We start from the raw sequence: 18,231 nt of genomic DNA on the forward strand, positions 1-18,231 counted from the left end.
AAGGGCTTTTAAGAAAGGTCCAGCATAGATGCCCTGATTAAACTTCCAAAGAAATGAGTAAGCTGTTCCTATTTGGAATGGAAATTAGAGGCAGGGAATGGGACAGGCGAGATCCCAACCTAGAGAAAAATTGTGTCCAGGATAGGAGGAACAGGGAAGTCCTTCCTTTCAGAATGAGGGGCCTCACACACCCAGCCCGCCGGGTGTCATGCTTCATCATCGGGCATGCTCCTCGTCGGGTTGGCGCTGCAATACCCGACGGGCACCCTATGCAGGGGCTCTTTGGTGGGGATCTTTTATTCCTTGCAGTATGGTGAGGTGGGTGTAAGGGCCCTTGGAAAGTGTAGGAGTACAAGAGTATTGGTCAACTTGACCATGTGAGTTAAAACAGGGAAAAAGAAGAGTCATATCTCTTGAAGATATAAATGCCAAGTCTGAGCACTTCAAAGGGCCAGTCCGCCCATGCCTGGGCACTCTCACAGCCAAAGGTTGAAGTATAAAGTCCAGACGCTCTGTGAGTAAGAGGTAGCGTTTTTATTTTCTGGCATATTGTTGTGAATAAATATGTAAAGTTGTTCTAGGAAGTTCCTAGAGCCAGTCTTTGCCTTGTAGATGACCTACCAGTGTTATAGACATATTATTGGAATAGGACATCTTTTGATCCTCCGAAAACTGTCAAACCTTCATTTATTTTCCTAAGAACACATTATACTGCAGTCTTGCAAGAAACCAGAGTTTAAATGTGTTTGTGGCAGAATGGTTCACTCCTCTGCCCATCTTAACCTTTGTGAAATGGGGCAGAACCTACTAAAGACCATCTTCTTATGAACTGTCACTGTGTTGTGGGACACTGTTTACAATGCTGTGTTTTCTATAGGGGCTATTGTCAATCAGCAATGTACAGGGTATTATTCACAGTGCTCACTGTGATGCGTATATTTATAACATGACAGTGATGTGGGTCTCAATACCCACGCACAGTATTTTGGAGGCATTGCTTGCATGGTACAGTATTCTAATGCCGTAACTGTGAAAAGTACACACTAGAATTACAGGGTCAAACCTCTTTAGGCACAAACATCAACCTCCCAGAGACTCTGAGAATGCAGTAAATAGCTTTAATCAAAAAACAGATAGCCAAAGGCAGGAAAGAAGGTGCCCCAGGACCAAACGGCATCCCACCCGCCCTCTATAAAGCATAGAACAAAGAGTGGGCGGACATCATGCAACCTTTATTTATGGACGTCAAGCTACTAAACAGAATCCCAGAGTCCTGGAGGGGGTCGACGATTGTTCCTATATATAAAAAAGGAGACACGCACTATGTCAATTAACAGCAAAAAAAAACAACAGAAGAGCTGGTCTCTTGACGGTCTAAAAATTGAGCCAGCCGGCGTGTACAAATATCTGGGAGTCATCTTCGATAAAGAAGGTGCTTTCATGCCCCAGAAACAGGAAATAAGAAGGAGAGGTTTATCGATTGCTCTGACGATGAAAAATCTGGCAACTCAATTGCTGGGTCCAACTCTGACTCCGTTCCTGAAAGTAATCAAGGCAAAGCTGCTTCCCTCGATTACCTACGGCAGCTAGGCTAACGGTTGAAGAGACTCCAAAGACCTGGACAGCATACAGGTTAAAGCTTATAGAACAATGTTCTTGCTCCCACCATACACATCTCCGACTCAAATAAGACTGGAATTTGGCCTGCAAAAGCAAGATCGAGCCAGGAACGGGACATACATCATTTGCTTGCACAAACTCAGAAGCGCCTCCTCAAATACACTAAACTCTCTGCTATGGCAGGATATATAGAATAGGGATGCTTCTGAGGCAAGAATTTATCTTCAAGCAGCATTGGAAGCTACCAAACTCTCAGAGCTCTGGGTCACACAACTTGGCCATAGCACTTTAAAAAAACTAGTCTGGAAAAATGTCAAATCACTCTTCTTATTGGAGGATAAGGCACTATTTACAAAAAGATCGCACGCATGGATGACCCTAAACACTTACAAATCACCAACACTACAAACATACTTCAACCAGGGTTATCCAAAAGCAACAAAAATGAACTTTCTAAAATACAGACTAGGGATCTTGCCAAGTACAGAGCATCAACCGCCATGGCTCAGGAAAAACGGGAAAGAAACCTGCACGCTATGCAACCTAAAGAATGGTGACATTCTTCATGTAATCTGCTCATGCACAGAACTGCAACAAGCACGCCAACTGCTCCTTAAAGACCAACTCAAGCAAAAAGGGACTAGTACTAGAAGGCAAGCGGTGCTCGCCTGCCTGAATCCGTCAAATATCAAATTAAACTGCAGACTGGTGAAATTTCTCGGAACGGCCGAGCGAAGAGCGCTAAGCCATCCGATACTGGGGGATAACGCCACAGACTTACGCCGATAAGCAACTGATCTCCAACACCCAAAGGGCACAACTAGTGCACAGGTCCATCCAGCACAGAGGGTAATTCTTGAGAAACGCAAAAATGCTAGGGGCAAACACAGCACATGGGCGAACAAGATGGGACCAATTCGAAATATGAGCACCTGTACTGTTTTCCACTCAGTGTAAAAAGAGTGCTGTATAGTCTCATTGAAATTACTTCTGTGTAAATCTCCTAAAATTTTATGATCTATTTTAATGGTTTTAAACAATGATGTTTTAAGAATTTTTGTAATACGTACTGCACAGGTTTTAATTAACTATGCATAATAAACTAAACTTCACACTTAATGCCGTAATTATTTAGTCTGCTGTCTGAATGTGTGTGGTTTGATATAGTCGGGCATTATTTGCTTGTACACTGTTCTGAATATTATTCTTTGGTCTAGTTGTTTTGGTGCACTTTTTCCTGGCGAAGATTGTGTCACATTTATGGCATTTGTCTTCCTAGCATTGAATTTCCAAATAATCTGACAGCATATTTCTCATAGAACAGCATTTTGGCGGAATATTTCTCAAGGCGCGGTGTTATTGGACATAATGTCAGTGGTCAAATAAGAAACGTGTGAGCTTAGAAAAACTTTGCCTGTATGGCTGTTACTTGGAAGATGTTTGGGTTCCCAAGGCAAATCAAGCTGTAATAAGATCTAGCGGTAAGGAAAATCCTACTTCAGTAAAATGAAATCTTTCAGAATGAAATGCAATTCATAAAAGAAATCGAACAGAGTGAGGATATCCAGTAGACATGGTGTACTCAATTAGTATGCAGACAGTGGCATACAGGTGGTTTGCAGTAACTCCCAAAATGTACCAGAAACAAAATAACAAAAGTATAGAAAGCTGAAACATTTGAGTAACGAAAATGTGCCTGTTATTTTTTCACTACAGCATTTTAAATAAGGTTAAATTCTTCTTGGTATAACAGGTGTGTTTTGAGGGGGGAAAGGAATATGGGCCTGACTTGTTTAAAGAATAAGAGGGACCTACGGTGGCCCCATTGCTATAATTTAAGTCCTTAATGTATTCATAATGTTGTTAATACATCACTTCATTCATTAGATTATTAATGTACTTACATTGTTAATAATTTAATTAAATAGAAAGTTGTATTGAATACTTAGCTAATTTAATTCAGTAAATGAAAAACAATCTAAAATCGTAATACATTTAAACTAAGTATTTAAACAAACCATGAAATATTGTCAACGACAAAAAAGTGAATTCTGAAGGATATTACTACTACAGTCTTCATTTTAATTTATTTGATCATCTAGCATTGAATTCGCTGTACAATTCGTACTTTTTGAAGATAATATATATGTCTCAGCATTTTGATAGTCTACTGTATCAATGCTAAATGCAACACAGTACATGTCTGAACCAAATATTTATATGTACTGCCAACTTGTTCATGCGATACCATTATTGAAGAATGTATTTATTAGGCCGGGTCTGGTGGCTTAGTGGACTAGTGCGTCCACTGTAGTGGCCTGTATTTGACCTCATGGTCAGTGGTTCAAATCCTGGCCCGTCCACTCAGCCTTTCATATTTCTGAGGTCCATAAAATGAGTACCATTGAGTTGGGTATCAATAAACATCTTCTATTCTGCGCCAAGAAACCCTTTGCAGTGAACGTGCGCTTTACAAATGCACATTATGTTATGTTATTTTTTACCATGCTCAGATTACTGCACAAAAATATTCAAGGGGACCATATTGTATTCTGGTGCATATATAGTCAGTCCGGCACAGGCGTGGCAGCATATTGAGCTGGGACACTTACCTGCATAAATTACTTTCTACGGAGTATGAAGGTATGCGTGTTGGGTGTGTTTCAGTGTGGACTTTGTCTGTAACTTCGACCTTCTAAGTGTAGGATCTTGTAACTGTGGATACAAAGAGAATCCCAACGTCTGAGTAGACAGCGCTAGAGATGCTCATAAGAAAAAGTTGGAGCGTAGAAACATGTCATGCCAAACACATGGAACCCTAATCCAGCAATTGGAAAGGTTTTGTTGACTACAATGCGAAAGCGAAAAAGTTTATAAAAAAAATAAAGTAAATAACATTGTCAGTACTTGATTGTGCCTGGATACTTTTAAAGCATAAATATTAGGCAAATTAGCTCACTGCAACTATATTGGCGATTCCAACAATGACAACGAGGAAAAAATCCTTTTTAGCACTGTATTGTTCGGAGCATTTTCGCATGGAACAGTATTCTGCATGTGTTGTCATGTTATCATTAGAACGCAATTCGATTTCAGTATATTCGTCCCACCTTGTGATATCATTAGCTTTCGGAAAGGCTTGAAAACTTGGCTATTCCAAAACTAGCCGACAGTGCAGACTTCCTTGCCCGTCCATAGCGCCAAGACACCTACGGGTATACGTGCGCTCTACAAATTTTAATAACATAACATAAGGGGATCCCTTGAAAAAACCTTTTGTATCTTACTCTTTCTTGCACATGTCTTTTAGCAAAATTATCACAGAGTTCAAACGTAAGGCATTTTTATTGTTAAATGGTGGTGAATACAATGTTTTTAAAGCTCTTCCGTTTTTTTAGTCACAGCTTAGTGTTGTGTTGTCATTTTTCAGCTCTTCAAGGACGTGAAAGATGGGGATCATTACCAGATATTTGAGCAAAGCGGCCGCACAAACCAGAAGCAAGAGACTCACTCTATGGAAGCGGTGAAGCTTGTTGAGTTCAGCCTGAAGCAGGCACTAACTAAGCTCATGACCCATTTATTTGGTGAAGGTAGGTAGGGGCTAAATTTAGCCTGTTTCTAACAAGAGCCTCTATTCCTAACAGGCTATGGGTAGTGCTGCACCTTGTATAGGAGCTTACACAGCTAGCCCCCTCATGGTATATAGGTTTCTGACATCACAGTCAAAATACAGTAAAGAAGGTGTATGCAAAAGTTGAGTCAAAAATGCATTCTACTACCAATTTATTTTATAAATGGTTCTTTTAAATATTAAAGTAAAAAATGTGTTTATTATTTGTATTTTATTTTAACATTGAAATTAATTTAAAGATAACATGAGCTGTTTATAAAAAAAATTTAATTAGGGCTGTGGTTAAGGATTAGGTTATAGACTTGGGTTGGAAAGAGAAATGGGGTAAAGGTATCCGTTAGTGTTAAAATAAAAGATGGGATTACATGTTAGGGTTGAGTTTTAGGGTTAGGCTCGGACTAGGACGAAGTTGGATTAAGGCAAGATTGAGAATTAGGGTTAGGTTAGACTTTGGGATGGATTAAGGTTATAACTGAGTTGAAGGGATGAATTGGGGGTTAGGGGTTAAGTTTGGAGTTACAGTGATGGGTTTGGTTAAGGGTTAAATTGTGGTCAAAATGCAAAGGAGTCAAATGCCAACTCTCTTTACCACTACATTTTAGTATGTCAAATTGCAATATATATAAACCAAAACAGTTTACTGCCATCTTTATAGGTCTTTTTTTCCTTTACTCCCTTTTTGCATTAGACTTTATTAGATGCAACTAATTCCTGTAAAATGAATTTGTTTCGTGACCCATTATCTGACTTGACAAAAATAATCTACCCTGTTTGTGAGGATTCCCTAATTTCTTTATGGATTTGCAATGTTGTGAGGCTCCCACAATGTTAGTATATTGTTTCTGTTTTTCCCAAGAACTTGCATGAATGTACATGCTCTGATCTCAGTGATGCTTTGCTATTCTCTCAATTAAAACTTTTCAGGGGCAGCGCTGAACACCCCACTATTGAGGGCTTAAATAATGTAATGGAATATTAGTGTGTGAAAAACCTGCAGCATAGTAGCCAGGACATATCACACAGAACTCTACACTATATACTAGTGCTTGTGTTGTCAGTGTCGGCTCACATTTATGATATAAGTGACTTATTGCCCATCCATTCTCATGCTGGTAAGAAGTCCGGAAGGTTCTGCTTGTTTGTGTTACCTTTACCATACTTAACAGATGTAATCAGTAAGTCTATAGCCCTCTTCCTTTTCCAGTGTGTATGCTAGTTGTGGTAATGGTTACAATATACTTACATCGAAGAGCATCCACCAACACCTGAGCATTAGATTTAGATTTACGTATATATTTGTTTGTTAAATACTTTTTTCTGGCAGCAGATAAATAAGGTCAGCAGAGGATAAGAGGGTTACTATCCTGTATTCTGATTTAACCTAGGGTTCAAAAATACTTCTCCTTAGTGATCCCAGACCAGCATCTCTATTCATTTCAGTTGAAATGCCTCCCAGTACTCAAAAACCGAACCACCTTTCCAGATCCTCAATTTAACAAGATCTGTGCGTACATCCCACTCCATGCTATAAAAGAAACAGTTTTTAATATGGGGACTAATCTACAATGGTAGATCAGTTATACATCTTGTACCTACACCAATTCATTAATATTTCGTTTTGCAGCAAAGAAAGGATCTATAAAGGGATGCTGAGATTGATGGGTGAAAGAAGGAAGGAAAAAGACAACCAAGGATAGTCAGAATGAATATTGGGTAGATAGAAATTAAAGAAGGATGGAGAGGAGCGGAGAAGGATGGATGATGGATGGATGGATAAAGAGGGATGGATGGATGGAGAAAAAGTGCAGAAAGGTTAAATGAAAAAAGGAAAGCAAGATGGAAAAAGACAGACATCCATATGCACCCGAGATACCGCTTGGGATGGTGACGGCGTTACCGCACGGCGGAGATTGGTCACAATTGCATATTTGGGAGACCTGTACGAGGATGGGGCTATGCTGCCATACCAAACTCTCCAAGAGAGGTTTGACCTACCAAGGGGCGGTTATTTGTTGCACGCAGCATTAACTAGGGCGATACAGGCACACTGGAAGGAAGGACTGATGGAACCTAAGACGTCGATGGCCTGCCAGTACACCATGATGGCGGCAGGGACCTTTAAAGCGGTCACGTGGCTGTACTCTAGAATGCTCAACGAAGGCCTACCGCCCCTGGCTGCACTGAAAGGAAAATGGGAAATTGATTTAGGTAAAGATATCCCTGAGGTAGCCTGGGCGCAAATAGTGCGACGAGCTTGGAAGAGTACGCAGAATGCAAGGTTCCAACTAGTGCACTTCTATATACTCCACAGAGCATACTTAACACCTGGGAAAATCCAGAAATATTTTAAGGTGGAAGAGGCGGCATGCCCCAGATGCACGAGAGCTGGGGCAGAATTGGATCATATGCTATGGTCCTGCCCAGCGATAGGACTCTATTGGAAGGAAGTGGGCGATACCCTAAACACGATAACAGAGAGGTGACTAGAGTTTGATATGGCCACTAGTATACTGCATTGGTTCCCCCACACATCGAAGAATAAGATTACGAGTAAATTTATAGATATGGGACTTATACTGGCAAAACGGGAAATCACGAAACACTGGAAGGCAACAGTGGGCCCAATCAGCAAAAGATGGAAGGGTGAGTTCCTGAAGTGGGCCACCGGTGAAAGCGCGCTAAGATATCAGTTGGCACATAGGCGACATGACGAGAAAGCGCTAGAAGCAGCGGCGGCATGGGAAGCGCTAGTGCAGGCACTACGGTAACTACTGAGAGGGGCAGATCACTAATAGGGGGAAAGCCTCGTACCATGACAGGTGCATCGCATAGCTCAACATATAGCCACTCCTGAGAATGCATGTTAAAATGAGAACAGTTACGGTTGTCTGCGTCTGGGGGTGGGAAGTTAGGGAGGGGGAGGGTAATATAGTTTTAGCAGAAATGAGGATAAGAGGTATGCCGCAAAGGGTTCGTTTTCATCCGGTGCACTGATAACGAAGGACTAATATATTATCATAGCATGTAATATGTAACTGTTGGGGGGTTTTCGATTTAGACTCTGCGGACATGATGGCAGCTCTCCTATAAGGATTTGTGTATGTTTTATACAAAAACCAATAAAATGCGTTTAAAAAAAAAGATGGAAAAAGACAGAATGAAGGATGGAGAGGAGAAAAAAGTACAAACGCTGAAAAAACCAAGAGAAGCAAGGAAGGGCATTTCAGAAATCCCTCAGAGGGGAGCAATGGCCTGAATAACTCTAGGCTCACTTGCCTCACTCACTTAGTGCCATTTGGTGCTGTTGTTCTAAAGAGGTGGTATTTTATTTTTCTGGCTACTCTCTTAACCTTAACCACTTTTGAAAGTCAAAATTGCACCAACTGGGGCAGTTCCCTTGGTTCTGCAACTCAGAAGGGATTGTCTTAGACATTGTTCCACCCTGCCCTAGGGTCTTTGATTTGGTTCATTTTAGAAAGGAGAATTCTCTTTTATTCATCAACAGGAGTGGCCCAGACAATGTGGGATGTTAGTCTTGTCCACTTGGTCATTTTCTAGGCTGATGCACGTTTGTGTATCCTCAGGATACATCTGATATTCAAGATGAAGCTGTAATGTCTATCAGTGGGCACATAATGATGTTTAAAAATTGTGTTTATAGGGAGCAAACATATGGTTTCCCACGTGGGTCAAATCGCCAGTAGCATTCAATAGGTCCAATACTTTTTTTAATTTATATTTTTTATTTGTATTTTATTCAACCAAACAATCAGCACAAGGAAATGCATACATGATATGTAAAGCAGATTAGACATCAAGTCATTATAGATGCAACTGTTCCCAACAGGGCCTCTCCTCCCCTCTTCTCTGGAGAGATGTAAAAACAGGGTGTGCTAAAGGCGACTGTTAGAATAGCTATATGGCAGCGTGGTGAACCAGGGAGCCATCTCCGGAAAGCAGGGGAAGTGATTTATCGAAGTGTTATGGGCTCGAACCCTTACACCTGTGTTTCCTGCGCAGTGTGTCTGACAGACTGTTGCATGTCGTCTCCCACGTCCAACCCAAAGTGTTTTCTCCAGGGCTCCCAGATCCTGTGAAATTTTTGGGGGGACCTTCTGCTATGATATGTGACCTGTTGTTCCGTCATGTACATGTCCATCCCCAACGTCCATTCCTGGATGGTTGGTTTATCGGCCACCCCCCATTTTTTGGCGATGTCCATCTTAGCCACCCCAAACCCCAGTGAGGCAAAAAATCAGTTGTGGTCTAGATATGTCCACCTCACTAGGGATCCCCAGTATTACAAATTTGGGCCCCAATGGCAGCGGTACCCCCTGGACCGTACCCATATGTCTAGTCACCTGCGTTCAATACGATAGGAGAGAGGGACACGCCTAGACCGTTTGGTAAAAGTGACTCTCAGCTGCGGTGACCATCAAGCAGTGGGGTGAGTCTGCCCTTCCCATCTTGTGCAATCTGTCCCTATTGTAATACATACGGTGCAGTATTTTAAGCTGGGTGAGGTGAAGTCTTGCCTTAATGGCCACCTCTCTGGGGTGCATTAATGCCGCCTCCCAATCCATGTCTTCAATGGACCCCATGTCTTTCACCCACCTTGTTCGTAGACCTAGATGGCCATCGGGGATGTTATTAATAATGGTTTTATACATGAGGGAAGCCGCTTTGCCTAACAGCTCCTCTTGTAGGAGCCCGCCTTCTAGGGGCGCATATGCTGGGAGCTGCTCGCTGGAGATTTGCTCCGTGCCCCATGCATGTCGCAGTCGCACGTATTTAATAAATTGGTAATCCTCCTTTTATACTCTTGCCTAAGCTTCACCCAAGTTTTAAGCTGCCCTTTTTCAATAATATCCCCTACCGTGGAGATCCCAAGAAGGTCCCAAGTTTCAAAGCACGTCAGTTTTGATAGTTCTTTAAACCAATTCCCGTCCCAAAGCGGTGTGGATCGTGTAGTCTTTCACCCAGCCCAGGGTCTTGCTAGCTCTTTGCCATGCCAACAGGGTCACTTGGGTCGCTGGCAGTAGGCGTGAGTTGCCTTTCCCACCATAAAGGAAATGCAGGTGCATATGGGGTTGCATAGTTTCTCTCTCGAGCCAGTATGTGGGGTGCTCTCTGTGTTTGTGTGACCATTCGTTTATTTGGATCAGGTGGGACACCAATAGTAGGCCTCGATGTCCGGAAGTGTGATCCCTCCGTTGTAGGGATTTCATTTTAGTGACCAATTCAGAAGACTTTGGAGATGAGTTGGCATTGGCCCTCGTAATTAAATGAGGAGCCGCCTTACATGCATTTAATAGTTACTTTTTTGGTCATTCTTGCACTATTTTCCTGGGATGCTAAAAGGGGGAGATTGCCTGCTTGTTTTGATCACGTGCCCAGGCCTAACCAGAGGGCACTTTTGAGGCATGACCCTGTGTCTTTTTGTTCAACCATGGTCTCCTCCGCTGGGTGTTCTTATATGCCTCGTGTATTGTTTGAGTCTTTTTTGTTATTTTTGCATTTCCCAACTTGTCTCTGCTCCAGGAGCTAAATGGTAGTTAATTTGCTTGGAATCTATGAATCACGCGGCTCCTTTGGATGCCTCATGCTTTTGCTTAAAAAATTCTTGTTCCTTGTTTGTCGTTCTAGGCAAAAAACCCTAATACCACTAATGGTTCAATCAGAAATACTTTTGCAATTGGTCGCTTAGATTGCATACTAGGGCATAACTCACTGCTGTGGCTCCGTCCATGGGAACTTTGCATAATTAAAAGCCATGGATGGGCTTTTAGTCGCCTTGCATGTGATGTGGACAGCTGGTGGTAAATAGCAGGCTCCTAGGAGAGTCTGTCATTAAAAACCAATGTAAAGAAACACTAACGTTCCTGAGAGAAAGCAGAGTTCACTTGTGAGAAGAGGTCACCTCAAAATTGGTGTTCTACTCTGGAAGACAGGAAACCAAAATAACTAAGGTGTGCTTCCTCCAGCCCGCGATCAGAAATGCAGGTGTCGCCTAGAGGTGGGTGGAATGAACCAGTCACCTGGCTCAGGCTTGGAACCTCGAGCCCAAAAGAGAACCGGGCATGAGGCGTTGTGACCTAGTAAATACAGATGCCCAACATACATGGGAAGCAGAACCGAATCCCAGCCAATCTCTCTGTGCCGAAAGTGGTGCAGTGCTTGTCTGGGGTAAAGTGATGTTCTGTTCTAGGACAAAGTTTGTCCAAGTAGTAACACTGCACAAAAAAGTAGATTCTGCCCATCACACCAACCCTCCTTAACCTCATCATCCAGGTATTAGGGACAAAGCATTAACCTTTGATGTCAGAGATAACTCATCTAGTGCATGAGTGTGAAACTAGGAAATCTGAGATTGATCAGGGCTTCCCTGCTCCACCAAAGTGTAGGATCGTAGGCAAATACATTATTTCACGGAGCCTTATTTTTGTTCATTATAAACATATGTGAACGCCTTCAAATACATGAGTTCAAACGAAACGTCTTGAGTTTAACAGCCAATAATGCTATAATGTTGCTTCATGTAGAATAAGAACCTGGATGCTGTTCTGAGTGTTAAACTGTTACTAATAAAGTTGAACATTTGCGCATAATACGGTCATAAAATGTGCTCCAATGCGCCCGCGTGATTTACATTTTCCAGCGGCATAACTGACCCTCCCCTGTCACATAACTCCTGCGGCCTCGCGTGTAGGGTACACATGACAATGTTTACTCCTTTGTTTACTAACCGGATTGTCATCAGGGCCTGGGTAGGAATGTTTCTCAGTCCATGCTTACAAACAGCCACTTATAAATAAATGCCTCTCGAACGAAGTCATGTAATCTGATGTACTAAGGTGAAACGCCCCACCTGTTAAGGAACTGCACTTTTAAAAAATTTCAAAACCCCTTATAAATTCTAATATGACGCTCATGACATGATTTGCATGCTACATATGTTCAAAGCTCGGCTCGTGCATGGGCACTTCGAGCCAGAGCCGACTCTCCGCTCGGTGTGATGTGTCTGCAGAATCAGGCGAGGTGGAGTCAGCGCGCGATATGTGAGGTGGGCACGTGCTTGCCCATGGAAGTCACTGCCAGTGAAATTAGTAGCAGAATTAGGTTGTCAGCAACCCATTTGCACATTTCTGATAATCCTCGGTTTGTAGCTCTTTCGCAGTACAAGTTTCGCTTCTGCACAGGACTGCCAGTGGGGTCCTGGGCAAATCACGCTTTCCTTGTGCCTCAGTTGGTTTACGTGGTAAAAACAGACCGTTCGAAATAGGGCAGCTGCCACCACGTGTCCCGTAGTTTTCAAAAATCCTCAATCTTAAGTAATTGTACTGCAAGGGAGCCTGCACTGCATGTTTAAAAGCAAATCTCTAATTTCCTTACTGCGGGCGCATTGTGATGGCTCTTGTTATTTGTAATAAAAAACAAGAAAAAAAACGCTCGTGCGGCACCAGGGGGGAGGGATTCACTTGTGGGAGCGATAATTGCGACCAGATGGGCCACGCGCTCCCGCGAGTGGATCTCCTGACGTGCACGCGTCGCCATTGAAGGCAATGGAACGCGTGCACGTGCTTGGCTGAAAAGCCTAAGCGCTAGGAAAAGGTTGTTTTCCTTTGTAGCGCATTCGCTGCGAAGGCGCGACCTAAAAATGGAATAAGGGGAGCTGGAGTTGTGAATTTTGAAACCTTTAAATAGTGATAGCACCTAAACACGTAATGCGCCAATGATAGTCAGTGGTCGTGGTAGGCAGATCTAGGCCCAATTTGATGTTGACGCGATGGAGCGCAGGTCGGATACACCAACTAGGTTTTGCCTGATCAGAGATTTTACCATCAGACTTTAGTCCTTTTAGTCTCAATCTGCCACGTTAGTACACTTCTAAAACATCCCAGGAGCTCAGGGGAGGCACTTAGAGATTGACATGGTAGAAGGCAAAGGCCAACAAGACGGTCCAGCCCAGGTACGGTTGCCACTGATCAGCTGGGCAGTTGCAGGAAAGGGCCTATTCTAGCTTGTTATCCCTATAGCTATAACAGGAGGTTAGCTATATACCCCTTGGAGTCCACTTCTTGGTCCTGGGTAAGAGAGAGAGCAGGTCCAGTCATTCCGGCTCTTCACTGGTTGCAGACAGCAGGTTCAGCCCTATTCTAATCTTTCTCATGCCCAGGAGTGCTCTGGCGTGGGGACCTGAAGATGGCACATTTATGCCTGGCACAAGCTAGTGTGTGGCAATTACTTTTTGGAATGCCCTAACCAATGGGGTAAAAGTTACAGGGGGCAACCCTTCCTACTTTGGGTATTTTCAAGATGACAAACATCTTGATCCTACTAAACTTGGGCACTGAGGGCTAGGGATGTGTGCGGGGAGTGCACTATGGAAGTCCTAGTATCCTCTCACATCTAACACCAAAATCCAGTTTAAAGCTGCCACGGGACCCCCCCATAAACCCAGAGCCAGAAGTCTGGTAGAAAAAAGCATGGTTTTCCAGCAACCACACAGTGGATGTTTTAGAATCCTGTTTGCCTTTTAAGTGTTATGTGTCAAAACCCAGAGACAGACATTTGATGGGACAAAGCAGGTCCTTCAGCAACCAGACAGTGGATACACAGAATTGTTATGGCACCCTATTTCCATTTCTTTCAAGTGTGCTTCAGTGTTGTATGTAAAAATACAGCAGACCTGTCAAGCTGGATTTTACACTCTAATGTGAAAGGATGCTCTCAGCCCTAGCCTTTCATATTCTGTCAGATTAAGGGCAGTCATCTTTGCCCATTTAGGTCATCCTGTTGTTTGTTCCTGATGAGCATTTTACAGCTTGTTCCCACCTTTTCAAATACTAATTACTGGCTGACATAAGTGGGGGAGCAAAAGTAGGTACTAGAAACTTCAGGCAGGTAAAAGGTAACTTTCTAAAAGTTGCTTTTCCTTAATATTGATTAAAAACCAGACTTTACGATTGAGTTGGATTTTTTTAATAGCTATTGAAAATTTGTGTTTAATTATTTATCTTTCTAGTCCCATTCCCTAGATACAGTATTAGGATTCTAATCTGTATTCTGGTTTTCTACATAGGACAGCTAGTACTGCCATCGTGAAAAATAGCGTGTGGGTGCGCGTAACTTCCAAAACATGTTAACATTAAACTTCTGCATGCCTTGCTTTTAAATGCGATTCACCCTGCCTTTTGGACTGCAAGATCTACATAGGGGGGACCCGATTAATAATTAAAAGGAAGGTTTTGACCTGTCAAAGGGTTCATTTTGACCGGCTGAATTGCAGTGTTTAAAATTCCACAGTAAGGCTAAAATGGTAAGCCTAAATCCATGTTTTACACTTTCACTGTAGTGGATGTCACAATAAATTCTGTAGTCCGCTAGTGACATTTAACTTACATGCCTTGGGTACATTTTGCATCATATACTATGGACTTATAAGTAAGTTAAATATACCAATTAGGAATATACTAATTTCATCATGTTTAAAGAAGAAGCACAGACACTTTACCACTGATTAGCAGGGGCAAAGTGCACAGAGTGCCAGTCATGGCCGGCATGGCTCGCGGGTGGGGGGGTCACGCGGGGATGTTGCTTGGGAAGGGGTTAATTTAATAATAAAGAATTTAAAAAAAATTAAACTTACCTTTTCGCCTGCTTGGTCCTGCGTCTTCTCTGCTCCTGCTCCCCTGCCTCTGGCAGGATCATGGAGCAGGCAGCCAGGATCCCTCCCATAAGCCAATCACAATGCTGCAAGCAGCATTGTCATTGGTCCGGACGCTGCCCAGCCAGGGGCTTATGGGGAGGCCCCCAGAGGGTGACCAAACAGTCTTTGCGCACTCAGGAGTGGGCACACCACTCCTCCCCTGCTCGCAGAGCCGCCCCGCCCACCCGTCCGCCCGCAACCTAACATAAAATGGTAATAACTGAAAATTATTACCATTTTATGTTTCTGCTTCTCGCACTGCGAGAAAGCAGTGGAGCAATGCTCCTCCGCCCTAGTGGAGGAGCCGCCCCTCCAGAGTGCTACAGCTAGTAAAAACAGTCATTGCAAACATCTAGGTGTACATTACGCAAAATATGGTCATTCACACGGTAATGAGGCCTGTGCAGGAAGGCTTTGAAACAATGATCAGATCATGCATTGATAGCAACTGTAGTCTTATTCTTCATATCGTCGAAGCTTGTCACACCTTGGATGACTGCGTACATTTCTTTTGCCATTGAATCCACTCTTACACTGGATCTACTTTAGGTCGAAATTACATTCCCATTGAAATGGTTACAGCTCATTTTATTTTCAGAAGAAAAATTGCACTGATTTATTATTTATTTCTTATGTGGCGTATTTTAAAGTGGTATACGGTTTGTTTCCCAATGCTTTGATTTCTTGCAAATAGTATTGCCCACTTGTGTGGGATTTAACCATTGAAAATTGACATTTTGGTTTAACTATTTCAACCTGCAGGCATGTATTTATTTGTAGTGCTACCTTAATATAAATTACATTTCCATGTGTTTGTACCTTTTAAAAGGAGCTTTTATTTGCTATCATTCCTTTAGCTGTTATATGACCGTGTTTTATTTCAGCGTACCAGCAGTACAGTTTTTCTTTGCCTGTTTTGGAGGGGATAAGATTTATAACTCTTCAGTCTTGATACTTTCTGAAGGGAATACATTACAGGGGATAGTCATAGCCAGGTATTTTCCTGTGACTCATTCAGTAAAATCTGATGAAAGACTGAATTGTAGTATTGTGTATTATTTTTTCCCTGCCGCTTCCTGCATGCCCTTAATACTGTAGTATTTCTACCAGAGCTGCTAAATTATAATCCAGGGATCCTTCCAGCCCGGGCCACTAATTTAGTGTGAATTTGGGCGTAGGCTTGCAGTGAACACAGATTAAGAATTTAGTGACTTGTTATAAGTACCGGGGTGCACGCCTTCCTCTTGCTCCCTTCTGGAATACCCAATTCTTAGCTCAAAAGAAGGTTGAGTTTTGCTTCTAGTGAAAGAGATTTCAGACCATCGGGCAGGCAGACATTAAATATTGGTGACCTTGAGACAGTTGGAAGGTTTAACATGCACCAGTGGTGGTTTCTAAAGGGCGAAGGATCGCTGCCCCACCTGCTGTGCTACGTAAATGAATGATGGACGGAATGCTGAATGAATCATACATTCACCCCCAGTCAAGAGATCTGGGTTAAATCCATTGTTCTTTTGCTCACCATGCCACCCCAGTTTAGACCCAGCCATATGCAAATCAGTCTTCACCCTGTGCCTCATGGGAACAGTCCAGACTGAACTTCCAAGCCAGGTCCTCCCTGGACCGGAAACAAGCATCCTGGGACCGGTTTCAGCCAGGCTAGCTTGAATCCAGTGGCACAGTGAGCAAGGGGCCCTTGTCTGGGCATACCCATCCCACATAGGGCGAAAAGTGCTACGCAAACACCTGCTGTGAGCACAGCAGTAAATGTAAATTAATAAAATGGTCATTACCATTTTATTATGATTCCTGCTGATTGCCGGCACCAAATGTATAACTTACGTACAGCACTGTAAGGCTCCAACCTCTGATCTACTAGTTTAAAATGCATACAAGTTTGTGCATTTCAGCAACCTGACCTCAAACAGTCACATGTGAAGTACTTTCATCATGAGTGGTTGTCAGTATGTCGACATCTCTCCTGTCTAAAATTTTCATAGCTAGAAGTTCATCACTACACAAGGCACTGCACCGTCCCCTCTGAAGCTTTTTACATAGAAACTCTTTAGGGTAAACTTTACGATTAGAGCGGATTTTGCCGCATGCAACAGTGTAGAAATTTTCTACTTATAAATGGCGACCTTTGTTAAAAAGCCCTCTACCAAGTTCACACACAATTTTCTCATTGACTCCAAAAGTGTATGGACAACCAGGGAAGTCAATAGAAGAATTCCTACCAGCGTGCACCCCGAAATTATAGATATATCTAGTACTACTCTCAGTCAGCATATACATCTAAATTCCATAATGTGCCCCCTTGCTAGGAATTCGCTGCCTAAAAATCAAACTGTCCTTGAAGCAGACAAAAGACTCATCCACAGCTATTTCTTTCCCTGGCCTTTCTCTGAAACGTGATCTACAAAATTATCAAGGCCAGGCCGATACTTGAAGAGACGGTCACAATCAGGGTGATCCAATGTCAATGCTGAAGCATTATCAACAAAATGCAGCATCCGAAGCAGAGGCAAATACGGATTGAGACTCATTGTTGCAGGAAATATAGCATTTGCAGTGTCAATCCCATCAACAAAGTTAAACCCCAGAACTTCTTCAACTTATTTAGATTTGTGGGAGCCCATCATCTTGCTATAGAGTGGGGTTTAAGTCTGGCACTGTTGTCCCCCAAATCCTGTTCATCATACATATTAGTCTGGGCAACAATCTCATCCAAAAAATCATCATCCATAAACAACTGAAAGAAATGTATAGGAAAAAGATTTTCAGTATTGACTCTACACAACTGAAGGCAGACAACACACGCTGTGCCATGTTTAGGGCATCCCAGAGTTCAGCACTTCCATTGGGAAGGTTTTCAGCACCAGGCTGCAATCCAGATCTCTCCTGCTAAACTATTGGCATATCGGTGCCCTCCTCTAAAAGAGGCACTTACTCTGCACTGGTAGTGGCTTCATCATCAGAAGAATTGTCTTAGACAGAAAATTTACTGCCAAAATGTTGGACTTCGTCATCTGCCTAAGATGCATAGTCAGTCTCAAAACAATGGTCAGAGGAAGATTCCAAAATCAAACCAACAACCTGCTGAGCGGTCAACCTGCAACTAGCCCTAATCTTCACTAATAAAAGTAACTCATTAATAACCCACACTGTGTAAAATAAGCAATAAACAAGCTGTGGCCTTATCAAGCAGAAAATAAATCTACTGGCATATAGTAATGTGGAAGGAAAGGTCAATAAATATACAAAGCACACA

General features: G+C 42.7%; 1 protein-coding gene across 4 annotated transcripts in view; it reads left to right on the forward strand.

Annotated features, from left to right (window-relative positions):
* Positions 1-18,231, forward strand: part of FARS2 (phenylalanyl-tRNA synthetase 2, mitochondrial) — a 1,625,806-nt gene that overhangs the window by 679,248 nt on the left and 928,327 nt on the right. For all 4 annotated transcript variants that reach the window (XM_078688052.1, XM_078688053.1, XM_078688051.1 and 1 more), the window contains one exon: positions 5,051-5,210. In XM_078688052.1, the coding sequence (XP_078544178.1) occupies positions 5,051-5,210 (160 nt within the window). The remainder of the gene's footprint in view (positions 1-5,050; positions 5,211-18,231) is intronic.

The sequence above is a fragment of the Lissotriton helveticus genome, chromosome 4_1 (genome assembly GCF_964261635.1).
Source record: "Lissotriton helveticus chromosome 4_1, aLisHel1.1, whole genome shotgun sequence".
Classification (NCBI taxonomy): Eukaryota; Metazoa; Chordata; class Amphibia; order Caudata; family Salamandridae; genus Lissotriton; species Lissotriton helveticus.